This window comes from Haliotis asinina, chromosome 15, assembly GCF_037392515.1.
Source record: "Haliotis asinina isolate JCU_RB_2024 chromosome 15, JCU_Hal_asi_v2, whole genome shotgun sequence".
Classification (NCBI taxonomy): domain Eukaryota; kingdom Metazoa; phylum Mollusca; class Gastropoda; order Lepetellida; family Haliotidae; genus Haliotis; species Haliotis asinina.
The window spans coordinates 13782564-13798968 of record NC_090294.1 but is presented as its reverse complement, the minus strand read 5'-3'; the positions used below and the strand labels follow the sequence as shown (position 1 = coordinate 13798968).

Below are 16405 nucleotides of genomic sequence, written 5' to 3'. Positions count from 1 at the left end.
CTGTGTGGTAATGTATGAGCTTGAACTTCCATCAGTTGATGTATTCTTTAATGGATATGTTTCGTAATTGTTACGGTTAAGAAGTTACCGTGACAACAATTTAAGAAATCCCCTTGTGAACCAGCAAAACAGAACAAAGACAAGTCGTTAACGTTCAAATAATATATTGTTATGTAACGAGAGCAAGGTATACAAAGTCACAAGTCAATATAACAATGCATATTTCAAATACAATTCAAGAGAGATAAAATCTAAGTCAGTGGGTCACAAAATACAATATAGCAAACTCACCGAAGTCTTGGTGTGAGAGAGAATCAACTATGGCAGAATGTAAACACAGCGATGGTCTCACAGCAGATAATGTAGATTCAGGCGTTGACGGGATTTCAAGTGTTGGCGGTAACTCAAGCAAATATGAATGAATGTGAGTGTCCCCCTCTGCACAACAACCAGCCTTTATATATATTTAATAAGTCATTTCCCGAAAGTTCGAGGACTAACGTACATCGTCAACACTGTAGAATGCCCTCGAATAAGTCTCCCGGAAGTAAACACATCGAAAACTAGGAGCAGATAAATTCCGGAAAACCAGAATGCTAAAAGTGTTGACCAGCTATTAAAACGAAATATGATCCATCATATTTAATATCCAAAACACTACATGTTGTGATAATAATCATTACTTTATTAATAACAAAATATACGGAAAATACATACTCATAACATAATATATTTGTTGGAATACTTGACTAACGGGCATGCACAGATTGACTTCAATTCCGAGATTCAACAGTTATGCACAAATGGATATGGACGGGGTGTTTTAAAACGAAACTTGTTCCTTAACACACAACGTGTTTGTTTCTCTAGGGCTGAAGTTCCTTGATTGTGACGATTGTCACATACATTGTGTACATGTTGCCCAAATATCATAGTAGGTAGCCCTACATTCAGGTAAATGTTATCAATGCTATTGCAGGATATTTAAATAGCGCACATATCTACTCAAATCGATCATTGGATGTCAGTCTCAACGGCACATCGTATTATCAATCTCAACTCCCCGGGGATTATACAAATCTTGCAGCCACTTGGCGCACCGAGTTATTCTTTCACATCTTTACGAGGTACCCACAGCTGGGTGGACGGTGACACATAGTCACAATACATTGTCCATGTTTTACTGCACGTTGCTGTACCCCCAACAAGGTGTTTGCACGTATTCATGTGGTCACTATCATGTCACATACCAGTAGTACGTGGGTTGTATGCTGTACACTAAGAGGTTTGAAAAAAACTGAAAGAGTCTGCACACAAAGTTGACTGCAAGGTTTGTCCACCCGGTCACAAGTGGGCTCGACCCCATGTTGACGGTTGACAACATGCACCGATTATAGATGCGTTACTACAGATGCAGTGACCCAAAGCTGATGCTGACGACGTCGGTGAATTGTACCCCAACAATGCTTTCCAATCTCAGTTGACTCTGGTTTACACTGTCAGCGTATAACGTGCACAAGCAATTCAACAGAATCGAGATTTTTAACAGCTTTCTCTAGGATATCTATGGTGTCTTGGCAGTTAGTACGTCACAATCAAATCAATTTTCACAATCTTTAGTAAGTTACGGGCAAAATTCCCAAATCATCTCGGATGAGATTCTTATGCACATGGGTTATAATGCCGATTGTACCACTGGATCATTAGTACCAATGAATCATCATGTGCCCTTGTAGTTGCGTAATGCAGTTAATGCCACTTAATCTCATGCTGAAACACTTGGCGTGCACGTATAACTTTGGTTAATTTGTTCCTTTCTTTGTTTGTACATGATATGAGCAATGATAAAAGATCTGGAAGCCATGAATAGCAATAAAGCAAATCACCTTGCATGACTCCAAGAGCCAGTTAGTGATCTCAAAAGATGACACGACGTCGAGACATCAGTCAGGACATTCACGATCTATCGGCATTTATTAGTCAGACGTGTTATTAATGACAGTACAACCAATGGTTACGTGTTCTAGTTGTTGTGTATGGGGCTTTCATAATTTGAACAAGTATTCGACTCAGTCCTGCTATCACAGACTTTCCCAATGGATCCTCTCTTTGGGATTTACCTCTTGCAAGAATGGCATAATGTTTTACCCTGTTGAATTATAAATAGGACCTGCTTCGAGGGGTTTGAAACTACGGCTGGGGTGGGTACCCCGGATACCTGGGACGGGTGGGTTAGATCCGGGTACACATCTCAATACCCGGCCCCGTTATGATCATGTGACAAACATTAAACTGTGTAATATGTTATTCTTTTCTGATAAAAAGGTTGTATTGTCTTTGAAGATGTAGACATAATTTACAGTTAATTATGTTGGATACAATACATGGTTAAGATACTGAAAAACTAATAAATAATGACATTTCTTGCAAATTTGGAATTAACATAACGGATATCTTGGTAGGGTAGGGAATTAGGAGTTTGGGTATTAACCCAGGACCCATCCCTAATGCAAAGGAAGGTTCCCAGTAAACACTCTCTCTTAACTTCTTGCAAGTATGACCGAATGTATTAGTTTGTTGAATTATGAAAAGAAGGGTTTGAAACCTATCTTAGGATCAAGATTTGTTTATTGACCACAAAATGTCATGGTGTCTTTGACGTCAACGTTCCATGACAGGATGAATATGAACAATCACGTATATCATGTTTAGAATTGTAACTGATTATTTTCCCATTTCATTTCAGCGACTGCAGTAAGAACAATATAAGCCAGAGGGATAGAGGTAGTTCATTTGGATAGGGTATAGGGTGTAGGAAAGGTGCCTAAATTGTAATTTGTTTTAATGCGTTTGCCCCGACAGTGTCATTTGAAAATTAGCCATTGGGATACGCAGCGCAATGTATGTATGGATTAAACATTAAAAGTGCATTTACATGCCATATCAGCTACCAGAGGGCGTGATGTGGGTCTGGTTATCATAATCCTTGTTGTATCGTCGCTTCTATGTCTGTGCATTACCTCATGTCATTGATAAGCTCATAAATGCACATATGTGTGCTCACTCAGTATACATGTTCCTTGATAACAGTATCACAAAAGAATTTTATCGTGATTATAAGCAGTCTGTTTGACATGGATGTGTATGAACACATCATGAAATAACGGTACACACATTGATATGGTTGTAAGCAATATTAATACAATGAACCGACACCATGGGATGATGACTTTCAGCTGGCCTGTACAAACTGGGAGGATGACAACAGCATTTGAATTATGCACCTAAGGTAATTCGTGACATTTAGACCTCAAGATAAACAGTGCATGTGCGTAAATGTGGAAGATAGTTCACCATCACTTACTTCTCAGTCGGGTGGAAATAATTAGATTGGTCTTCAGTAACTCATGCTTGTTGTAAGGAGCGACTAACTGGATCCGGTGGTCAGGCTCGCTGTCTTGGTTGACATACGTCATTCTGTCCCATTCTGTCCCTTTTCAGTTGCATACATTTCCTTGGTGATTTATATTTATTCATACAAAACAGATATCAATTGAACCTTTACAGGCCTTATGAGAAACAAGGTGTTTTCTTACTGCCAAAAGATACGTACCTCACTGTTGTTGGTTGGATCTGGCAGCAGTGGGGTAGCCTAGTGGTTAAAGCTTTCGCTCGTTATGCCGATGACCTGGGTTCCCCGGCTGGGTAGTGTTTGAAGCCCATTTCTGGTGTCCGTCGCCGTGGTATTGCTGGAATATGAACTCATTCACTTACTGGTTTGATCAGATGGACAGGGTGCAAGGGACATATCGAATACAATAAGCAAATACCAACACCAAATATTCCGTAACTTTACTGTATAAATAGTTAAATGCTCACCCAGAGCATCTGCCCTGTATTGCATGAAATTTATTTCTTATAACATATTACTTCACGGACTATCCAATGACATTTTATCCATATTTTCTTTTCTTGAGTTTGACACATTACAACATGACATAATTCAGTGAGGTATTAAGATTAAAATAATTCCGGGTACATCAGTCGGTTATGGCAGTACATGGTCGTTTCATAAATAGTAAAACCTGTGCATCTTAATTTCATGCAATGTCTGTTGAAATTATATCAAAACATAAGAATTAGTGGTGAGTCCTGTAGAAGGTTACCCCAGTGAGATGAAATTGAGGCATAACGTTTAGGAATTAAAACTGATGCTGACATAGTGTTCTGAAAGTTGATTCAGTTGAAAATAAATAGATTCTCAGGGAAAACACTCAGTAGGAACCATGGAAGCCCTTATCTAAATCAACAATATGTTTGATGTGAACCAACAACGCCAATTCATGAAACACAATTCTATTGGCTGTCAACTTCGTGATGTCAAAGTGACGAACACTCCTCCGTGTTACGGAAAGGTGCGAGTGCTGACAAATGTTTGCCTCACTCATTACACAGTACATGATCTGTAGCACTGCTACGGAGTTTGCACAAGTCACGTGATCAATAAGATGTCACATGATCACGCACGAACTGCTACAAAAAGACTGACAAAATATGGAAACTCAACACATTTGGACCTGGGGTGTTACGAGACAGCCATGATTCGTGCAGTACTGTTGCTACTCTGTGCATGTGGCACTGCTCTCTCAGCGAAGCCAAACATAATTTTCATCCTCGCAGACGATTACGGGTACCATGATGTCGGGTATCACAACTCGGAGATAAAGACACCAGTCCTTGACCAGCTGGCAGCAGCCGGAGTGAAACTTGAAAACTACTATGTCCAGCCGATCTGCACACCCTCGCGGGCACAGTTCATGTCCGGCAGGTACCAGGTGAGTGGGCATACACTTACCATGGCCAGATATAGACTCTATGCTATAGTCCACTCTTTACGTCAAGGGAACTGGTTGGTTAGTGAGTATGGGTTAGGTTTTACGACTCCTTTAGCAATATTCCAGTAATACAACAACGGAGGACACCACAATTGGGCTCCACACTTTCTACCAATGTGGGAAACCGACCTTAGTCCTCACTGTGACGAGCGAACGCTTGAACCACAAGGCTACCCCACCGAGGGAGAGAGACTGGGATTGAGAGTTTTTTCATTCATCAGTGTAGTAAAGAGTGAGACCCTTCCCTAACGCTCGTCATATTCTAATATGTATATTTATAAATGCAAAGGAAGTTATTGGGGCTTTATATTTTCATGATACCCTCCGGGATATAGAGTATCTACATGTCCCTGAGAGAGACCAAGCAGCATCCCAGGCCCCTGGGCAAGGCAGTGTTGTGTATCCTTACCTGCTCCGCCACTCAGCACGGCCCCGGTTCCCAACGCTCTCGTAAGCCTAAGATCTCGTAACTTTTCTCATAGCATTTGTACCTCCTATACTGTAACATAACAGCTACGGATGCTACGAGAAACGTAACGAGATCTTAGGCTCGCGAGAGCTTTGTAAAACGGTCCCCAGGTCAATATGCATAGGTTAGAATGATGTTTCATGTTAATTTTGTGTCTGAAAAACACCATGATGACTTTTATCTGTTTTGATTGCAGATTCATACTGGTCTGCAACATGGCATCATCTGGGAATCCCAGCCCAATGCCCTGCCGCTAGGTAGCGCCACAATTGCAGACAAGATCAAACACGCAGGGTATGCAACCTATGCTGTCGGCAAATGGCATCTGGGTTTCTACAAGAATGCATACATCCCTACCAACAGGGGATTTGATTCATTCTATGGTAAGGAATGTTCGCTTATGATAAACGTCACATTCTAATTAACAGCCTGAATTGTTTACATATTTAATATTGGATTTTGGTCAGGTTTTGGTACCCATCAAATGTTAGTGTCTTAAATGTAAGTCATTACGTCAGGCGTAACCCAAAACTGTGATATCCATGTCTAGGGGATTCCCCACATGAGTATAAAGTGAAGCCATGTTTGATGTCCCCCCGACGTCATACTGCTGGGACGTCGATAACAGCGGCATAGACTAAGTCCACTCACTGAGTCACTCATAGAATGAAGGGAGCTATACCATTAGCACTTGTGTATTAAATTTATTTTGTCTAAATGTTTCAAAGACTTGCTTTTAAACTCCAATTACTTCTTTACAAACAAAGTTTTCACAATTTTCAGGCTACCTGTCGGGCAGTGAGAACTACTACACACACAACCACTGTGACAACCACGTTGCCAATACCTCATATTGTGGCCATGACTTACGGGACAATACAAAGTCGGTGTTCACCGAGAACGGTCACTATTCCACGCACCTGTTTACGGAGAAGGCAATAGATATCATCCAGAAACATGACAAGTCGAAGGTAGGTGAACTTTCCTCGAGAATCTTACATGAAGGTGTTACTGTAAATATTAAAATTATTGCAACAGTCTCTGTGATGACCTAGTACACCAGTTTCATTGCCTGTGCATCGATGTTTGCGTTGTCACGCCAAAGGTCGGGTTTGGTTCCCTTGCAGTGCAAGAAGTCCATTTCTGGTGTTCCTTGTGATTTTCTAGGAACAGCATTGTTAAAAGTCAACATATTGCCATGCCAACTCACTGTTGTTGTCTCGTCATGTGTACTTTCTTTGTTTATGTTTGCAGCCATTCTTCCTGTACCTGGCGTATCAATCTACACACTCCCCACTCCAGGTGCCCAGCCAATACATGAATCAGTATAGCCACATTAAGGACACAAACAGGCGGACCTTTGCTGGTAATATAATCACTGCAAATTATTACATCGTCACTTCTTTTCTCCTAGTAACTGAGTCTTAAGCTACTTTTAGCAATACAGTGTTTTATACCATGACTGAGCACGCATTGTGCCCATGGTCAGGAGGAAAGAAGTACCGAATGTAGGTGTTACCTTTCCCAACCTTTGAAGCACAATCGAGTGTGCTCCTTTTACCAAACTTTTAAAGAGTTCCACACAGTTACTGGTCAGAGGTTCCATCATGGTTACAACATTCGAGGCCCGAGGTTTTATGTAAGGCATGTAGGGAACGGTATAAGTTGTTCACTGGTCCCTCGTGGACCATGAGTTGAAGTATTCTCGATGTTTGTGTGTGTTCCCTAAGCCTGATTTAGTGTACCTCAACCTTTGCTCCCCGAGGGACCAGTGAACAACGTATTAATCTTGCCGAACACATATGTTAATTTTAAACTGTCTGAAGCATGAGCATCTGATTGTACACTTCAGCCAACCTGTGCAAACGATTTGCATGTTGAATCTTGCTGTTTTTCCCTGTAGGTATTGTTTCAGTGACGTCGTCGCGGTGTAATTCCCCTTCTTAATATTCACTACATTTGAACGTTTTGCCAAAATTCATTTATTGGAATGCGAGGCAATGTTTTTTCGTAGCCATCGCTAGATATGGCGGACGACGCAAGAAAAACAGATTTAGAGTTATCTCCCTTTCATCGATTTGTATTCGTAAAGCATCCTAATTTCCGTGCATCATGCGTGCTGCAATGTTATTCGAGAAAACTACCACGAAGTACCGAGTGAGTTGCTACTGGCAGCGGGGTGTACTGCAATACACCTCGCTCGCCAATCAGGCAACGACACTTATGTGCGAGGTAAGATAATTCGAAATGTAATACATAATACAAAAATTATGCCATTCCCAATTTGGACTTGTATTATGCCTTCCAGAAATATTGCAGATAAAGAATCAATTTGACTTTGCGCAACGTTTCGTGAACGCATTGTATTATCCCTATTGTATAGTGATTCATAAACACATGTTCTGTGATAGAATCACATTGTGTCAACCTAAGGATTTTCTGTTTCGGACTCGGATAGTTTACAAACAACAATTATATGCGCTTGATGGGGTCACAGTTTACTGTTACAATATAAAAATTTCGTATGAATGTTCTATCTACATGGCACGAGAACACTATAATCACTAAATACCACACTCTGTTCCTTAATTCAGCTTGTAATTTTGTGGAGTGCGGCGTTAAACAACAAACAGCTTTGCGACTACTCATGAGTACAGCACATGAAATTCTTCGTTTGGTTTCACATCTGTTCGCAGCTGAGACGTTTTCATACCAGTTTTGCTGTCAATATTAAGCATATCAAATGTCTACAGAACTTCTGGTCTTAACTGGAGACAGCTATGTAAAGTATGGCCAGAGTTGTCTCCCTTGGCAAACAAAAGCACACACTGAAATGAAAACCACTCCAGACAAAAGAGCTTTTGAAAATATCTGAACAAACATATGTTGTTGTTGTTGTTGTTGTTGTTGTTGTTGTTGTTGTTGTTGTTGTCGTCGATTTGTATTTTCAACTTCCAGGCATGACAACATGTATGGATGAGGGAATCGGAAATGTCACAGCAGCTCTCAGGGCGTCTGGTCAGCTTGCGAATACTGTCATTATATTTTCCTCTGGTAAGTGAATGTTTCAATCTAAATGACGTTACTATTGGCAACAAGGACTAAACAACGACGTTATAAGATTTACCAATAAATCAACTGAACATTTTACAGTGCCTTTTCAGTTTAGATACTCGTGATTATGTTAATGATACCCAGTGTAGGCATGCGTAGGCAGTACTGTTGTGCTACATCAAGCCACGGGAAACTCTAGTATACATCATGGGTGGGTAGCAGGTGTATGACATGCTTAGCCTTTTCAATACAACTGATGTCATCACCGATCTCCGGTGATATCGAAATAACGCGTTTGAACACAATAAATACCTTTCAAAATTCATTTTTGTAATGTTTATATTTTTGCAAACTTGAGGTATTGGATTGTGTTCATTCACATTGGTAATGTATTGTGGACTTGGGGCTGAATGTTGGATTTTTGGTATGCTAATTTTACGTAATCGATGTCCAGTCATTTTATATTCTCTAGTATTTTGACACCCAGTGGAATCGAATTCTCAAGAAAACGTTTTTCAGACAATGGAGGTCAGGTCCATGAAGGGGGTAACAACTGGCCCTTGAGGGGAATGAAAGCGACACTATGGGAAGGAGGTTCCCGGGCTGTGGGGTTTGTGTACGGCGATATGCTGAAGAACAAAGGAACGGTCAATCATCAGATGATCCATGTCTCTGATTGGTTCCCAACGTTGGTTGGACTGGCTGGTGGGAACACCCAGGGTACAAAGCCTCTGGATGGATTTGACCAGTGGAAGACCATCAGGTAAACTCAGTCTAATATCACTGACAGGGTTTGCAATGAAAAGGTTCACATGTAATCATTGTCAGATAAGGGGTATTAGCACTGTATAAGGTCATTAAACGGTCTAAGAAGGTCAATATATTGGCATGTATGAAATACCAATATTCCTTTCCGCTATTTTAGATGTCCATATATAAGACCAGTGGAAGAAAATGGGGTAAAACCATGCCTATATCACTGTCAGGGTTTGGAACGATAAGACTAGGATAAAGATATTTAATGTTGGCACCTGGGTTTGAGCGCTTATAAAAGGCCATTTCAGACAAGTCCTAAGATGGTGGGGTAGCCTAGTGGTTAAAGCGTTCGCTCGTCACGCCAAAGACCCTAGTTCGATTCCCCACGTGGGTACAATGTGTGAGGCCCATTTTCTGGTGTCCCCCGCCGTGATATCGCTGGAATATTGCTAAAAGCGGCGTAAAACCAAACTCACTCAATCACTAGTTTGTATGGAAGTTTTGAAATGCTTTAAAGGTCTCACATTTAGTACTGACACCAGCAGATCCAGATATGATCTGTGAAGCTCATGATACTGTTAAATATTAAATTAAACCAGAAGGTGTTAAATGTAGTAGAACCACCACTAGACTATCCAAATCACATATTTGGACTTTATGATGATGTTGTATATTTAATAAACCGAGACGTCTAAGTTGTAGGATTTCAAAATCGCACATGCCAACTTTATGATAATGATGTATAAATTTATATGATAAAACGTATTGGTATCAAATGAAGCATGACCAACACTAGACGGGCTACAGAGGGGAGGGCGTTATACAAGAAATGACGGAGCATAACCAATTAATCAAACCAGTTTCAAATGCTTGTTCAAATCACTTAAGCGTTTTTGTTGAATTTCGAGACATGTCATTGTAGATTATAAACCTTTTGGAGTGTCCACTTGTTACTTTTTGCTGAAAATGCAAGTTTTGGATAAAGAGGTCTGCACTCTTAACTGAAGTTTTTATTTGTTAACCCGAAGGAGGAAAAATATATCAATTTGCCAATTTTTCAGTGAAAATAATGCCAGTCCAAGGACGGAGATCCTGCACAATATTGACCCCCTGACCAAGCCCTGGGGACAAAAACTTTATAACAACACCTTTGATACAAGGATCAGTGCCGCAATAAGAGTTGGGAAATGGAAGCTAATCACTGGATATCCAGGTCTGTAGACACTCTTTGCTGACTACTGTTGTTGATAACCTGTCTATCCATTGGGTCAGCTTCCTCAAAACGTGTACACATATCAGTGTCACACTCAGGTAGCTTTTTTAGTCTCTTTTGGATTCTAATCAAAGTCTATAAGCAGATTCTGCTCTTCATGCAGAAAAGCTCCCAATTTATTACACACAAGATCTTGCTTAGCAATCAGATCGTCAAGCATGGTACTAAAGCAAATGCAAGTAATAGGAAAGGCGGAATGTGAATGGCCAGTATAAGGTACATACCGGACGGATACTTCGCAAAGATGGCACATCATACCAGCCTATTTTGATAATTGTGAAGCGAACTTAGATCATTTACTCACTTACCTAAGGACGGTCCCAGCCTCTGTGATGTTTGTCTGTGTCTGTGTTTGTTAAGACAAAATCTGACTCAGAAAATCTGGTCAGTTTCAAATGCTTGTTCAAATGATTTAAAACTTCGGTGTTAATTTCCAATCTCTCTAGAATGCATTTGATGGTTTGGTTTAGTGTTGTGTAGCACCGCACTGAGCAATATTCCATGTATGCGGTGGCGGTCTGTAAACAATTCGGAGAGTTAATTCAGTTATCAATAGCATGATTTGTGCAACAGAATACGAATGCTTGTCGAAATAAAGTCAGCGAGTCTGGCCACCCTATCCGCATTGTTGTCTCATATGACCAACGCACGTCTCCAAAGACCAGCTCTAACCGGATCATCGTTTCTTTGCCAAATCAATTTCGTCTAAATGTGATCTTATTTATTACGTCATCCCACAACCAGTTATTTCCATTCACAGGAGACGGCAGCTGGACCCCGCCTCCACATTTTGGTAAGGATCCGATTGTGGAGCGTGTTGATGCCTTGAAGAACCTCTGGCTGTTCGACATAAATAATGATCCAACTGAGCGCCACGACCTGTCAGCAGCAAACCCTGGCGTTGTAAAGAATCTGCTGAACAGACTAGCCAACTACCAGAAAACAGCAGTGCCCCCTGTGTACCCTGACCCTGACCCAAGGTGTGACCCAAAACTACATGGGGGAGTCTGGGGCCCGTGGGAGTAAGTTCCAGGGGTGCCTGCCCCTACGATTTTATCGTATCCGTTACGATAAATACAACTCAAAATGTGCGACAACGATATCAATAAAAGTATGTGATTTTTTGCAAAAAGTACTTTACATTACATTATCGAATAGCATATGTACCATAAAAGAGCAACTGAATTATTTCAGTATCTTCTAACTTAAAAACTTATAAAGTCCAATTTCAAAGCTCAGAAGTCTGTTTTTTGAAAATATTAACTTTACATGAAAACCGGAGTTACGCCCCTTTGCGGAAACTTGACGTCTTTGGACATTGTCATTGCTCGTACGACATGTGTTTTAAGTGTCAAGTTGAAAGTCAATATTGAACAATGGAAATCGAAAAACCTACAGTTGGTTGGCAGTCATCACATACATTCCTTCCAAGCTACAATACAAACTTTTAAGTGCCTAAAAAATATTCAATTAGTAAAATTGAATGAACTGACATATGATTTTTCTGTTGCACATAGCAGCACTGATGACACTAAAAGCATGTGATTTCTGAGAAACATTAACTTTGAATTACAAGTGAATATGAAATCTGTTACTTCTTATTTTTTCACAAACCGAGTAAAATGACAGCGGTGGTTATTAAATATGAACAACTTAATATTCATTTTACCCACAAAGAAATTCATGTTTGAATCACTTTTGTGCAAAAATACTAATTGGGCTAAATTACGGTTGGCATCATTGAATAATCCGAACCGAACCGTTATCATGAAATATTTTCTATTGTCCAGGGAACCATCTGTTGTCAGATAATCCTAGACACATAAATTGAATTCATTCAGGTGAAATGTTGTGATACTAGTTATTACTCGAATTGATCTGGATGATATCGTACTCATCCTTAACTTGAACAACTCTCGGTTATATCAGTTCCTGATATAATTAGGTCCAAAACACACATCAGTGATAATGAGTCAGCGGTAGGTTTATGAATTAAAAATATTCTTTATTACTGATAGCATAAAATCAAACAGCCTCACTCTTGTATCATGCATGACCTATATCTACCCTCTTAAGGAAACATTTTCAATATACTACCAATAAATATGAGCAACCCTATATTTATGTTGTGTTCGTTTCAATTTACGAGACAAGATTCACATTTAATGATGGCAAATGTGGCTCACGCATTCATCAGTTGTAATTCCAAGAGGATGTAAGAGTTAAGGAGTGTTGAAGGAGGAAGGATATACTCGGAAACGTCTATGTTCATATAACGAAGTGGGCTAAAGAAGATTACTGAAGATGGAATGAGTATCTTCTCCGTCTAAGGTGCCCCTAAGTCATGCAGACTGATCATGATCACGGGGGAGATGGCGGAATGAATGAAGCCCATTTCGAACATATTTCTAAAAGCTGCGTAAAAGTAAACCCACTCACATATTATGACAAGAAGGGCTGAAGTGGAATGGAGTTTAAGATTTCATTACAAACATTTGGACTTATATGTGATGGCTTTCGTGTTTTCTTGTACTAGTGCGAGAAAGCAGTAGATCGATGAGACACCGCGTTCAGCTGCACCGCCAAGAAACTGACGCAATCGCTCTACCATTGTCATTGTTTGTTGTTTATCAGTCCTCTCAAGGGAAAACAGAATAGTTGTATGTTTTGTAATGTTTAACGCCTCACTAAGCAATTATTTAGCAGCAAAACAGCGGTGTGTAAACCGACATTGGACCGCACAATCCAGTGAAACATGTCAACCGATTGGTCGCCCCTTTCCACGAATATGGGTTGGTGATGACCAATTCCATTTCAGATTTCTACGGGTCAAACGGATACTGTGAAAAGTGATTCTTTTAACTATTGTGAGTCGCAAAAATCACAATCCTTAACTCTAGAGAAGGGCACAATGGTTTAACCTGCGTTCAAGCTTCCTTTATGTCTCCTTCATTACACAATCCACAATATTATTGCATCCAGTAAAAACCTGTCAATAGATTTTCATAATAAAATCTTAATTGCTTTTCCTGAATGGTGCCACATAAAATATGACTAATTGTTATTTCCCAAAAATTATCCTTTGCTGAATTGACTCAAACAAGCATTGACACTAAGGTGACATAAATCCCCTCTGCAAATTATCAAATCAAACTTTAAAAAGTAACGAAAATAGAGGTCGTAATTTAAGGAGAAATTAAATTTCAACAAATACATGACCTTGATGCCTTCCTTTGTAGTTGTTCAAACTCACAGAGATTCACTTTGACCTTGAACTGACTGTCTTCTTGTACTAAATATGCAGAATTGGTCATAAAAAATGCTTATTGAAAACCACTATGGGGAGTCTTGAAGGAAATCAAGAGAACTGTTCTTGAGATACATCGCTGACATTCTTAACATGCAGTTTAACATGCAAAAAACTCCAAAGTGTCGCAATGACCATGAAAATGAAGGGGGGAGGGGGGTCACCAAAGTCAACCGGGTCCTGCGCTGTCCCTACTAAAAGCTTGCTTTTGCATATGAAAAACACTTCTAAGAACGGCTCTTGAGATATCCCCCTGACATGCAGCTTAACATGCTGAAATCTTGAAAGTGTCGGGGTGACCTTTAAAATTAAGTGTAGGTCACCACAATCGACTGGGCTTGGCACTTTCCCTCGAAAAGGTTTGGCGTTCAATATGAAGAAAATCCATCGAACAGTTCATGAGATATCTTGCTTACAAGGGTTAATTGATTGGTCAAGGTCACCAATCCTGATTGGAACCTTTCTTATACTGTAATGAACGTAGGTACCAAAATGTGACAAGAATCTAGTCAACAGTTCTTAAGATATTAGGAGTACGCACAGAGGAACAAAACATCCGAACGAAAATAAAAATAATTCTATTTTTAAGGAAACTGGTTCTTAAGTCAGTGTTTGTTCTGAGAGTTGGCAGATTAGCACATAATAATTTCAAAATAGGCATTGATGTAAATCAATAAGGAGAAACCCGTGAAGGTCTACCCGGGGTGGAATAGACCTTCAGCAACCCATGTTTGCCATAAAAGGCGACTATGCTTGTCGTAAGAGGCGACTAACGGGATCGGGTGGTCAAGCTCGCTGACTTGGTTGACACATGTCATCGATTCCAAATTGCGCAGATCGATGCTCATGTTGTTGATCACTGGATTGTCTGGTCCAGACTCGATTATTTCCAGACCGTCGCCATATAGCTGAAATATTGCTGAGTGCTGCGTAAAACTAAACTCACCCACCTACTCAATAAGGAAACACATCGAATCCAAGTTACTGTTTGTTTTGAGATGTTGTATCCATGTTGTCCTTATCTCCTGAACACATCATAAACACATAGTAAGTATTTTAGTCGAATAGAATCACACAGTATATCCTGGCAGACCTCGCCGACCTCGTGTATTGTTTTCAAAGAATGATTAATGAGGTTCGAAATTGTCACTCAGACACACACTCACTGAAGGACCGGTAAAAAGAACAAGAAATGTACCGAACAACATAAATCACAGTAACTGGATTTTCCTATAACGCGTATTCTTTCTGTATAGTTATGGAATTATGGTCTATTGTCAACTGCATCGATGTCGTCACATGGGTAGACCAGTACGCCCCACAGCATTACCGTAGGTATAATGTATTATTGATGCCGTCATGTGTTTAGTCTATTTATAACGGAGACTTTACTTGTGACGTCATCGCCAAACTTTGCGTCTGATTTCTCACTTATTTGCTTCCTTAAACGAATTACTCGTAACTTTGCTTCAGGTGAGGCAAAATTGATACGGATAGGTTGTTTGATCAGTCCTCAAGTCCTTGAATTTTTGCTTCAAGTCTTCACATTGAACAGTTTAATGAAACAGATATTTTTTCTGGAAAATTGTTTATTTTAGTTGCTTTCTTAAAGTGTGCCGTTAGCACGTCTTTACCTCCAAACATCTTTGTTCCAGACTGTCAGTTATGGCTTTTTTTCCAAGTCTTGACGCAGTATTTCATTTTCATTGTATAGTGCCAGAATGTCACTTTTTACTTCATCAATGCCAATCTCGGTATGGACCGCTTGTAAAATGTGTGTTTTTTTACAGTGTCTTTCAATGAGTGTATGGCTTCGTTTACCGCCGAGTTTAGAAATTCTCTGATATCATCCTTTGTGGGTGATATGATATGGCGCAAATCGTGAAGTAACTTTGGGTTTTTGTTTAGGTTGCATAATTAGTAGGAATATACGCGTGGCCTGAATGAAGTAAGCTCAGCACAATTTAACCCTTCACCTGTCATAGATGTACAATTCACACTTGGTGAGTTTGGGGTTTTTGTCCTTTTTTTGAAAGTCATTGATGTGTACACATAACTTTCATAAAATTAACATGAAAGCGTCGGTAATGTAACAAACTTACATCTTAGTCCAGTTGGACAGATAGGGCAGACGTCAGAGGGCTTTTGTGTGAGAGCTGTCGTTAAATGTCTGCAGAACTGGCCATCTAGGGAAGGCAATCAGAGATTCCCACAGTTGATAAGTGAGCACACTATAAAAGATTAACATTAAGTTATATTTGAATTTATAGAACGTAGCTAAAACATTTGATTAGTGAACTTAAAGCATATTGCGAATTTATTTAACTGAACGGAATACGGAATACGGTATTAACACGTCTGAATATATACTGAAACGCATAAGGGTAGGCAAAGGCAAGGTAAATACCCAACAGAAACCAACGGAACCGTTTTTCAAACGTAGTTTCGTTTGTGATATAAATCTATCAACAATATATTTTATGTCATTCCACAACGCTAATTCATGAAAGGGAGTTCTATTGGCTATTAACTTCGTGACAAGTGGTTTTGCATGTTACGGAAAGGTGCGAGTGATAGTGAATGTTTACTTCAATCATTGCACAGTACATCTTTCGTAGCACTGCTATCGAGTTCGCTCAAGTCACGTGATT

General features: G+C 39.8%; 1 protein-coding gene across 1 annotated transcript; it reads left to right on the top strand.

Moving 5' to 3' along the window:
• Positions 1–4543: 4543 nt before the first annotated feature.
• On the top strand, positions 4544–12567 carry LOC137265429 (arylsulfatase B-like). Its single transcript, XM_067800828.1, has 8 exons — positions 4544–4835; positions 5561–5747; positions 6148–6335; positions 6619–6730; positions 8323–8418; positions 8938–9181; positions 10236–10387; positions 11208–12567. Exons 1-8 carry the CDS (start codon positions 4599–4601, stop codon positions 11471–11473), a joined length of 1482 nt encoding a protein of 493 aa, XP_067656929.1. The 5' UTR covers positions 4544–4598; the 3' UTR covers positions 11474–12567.
• Positions 12568–16405: the final 3838 nt, after the last annotated feature.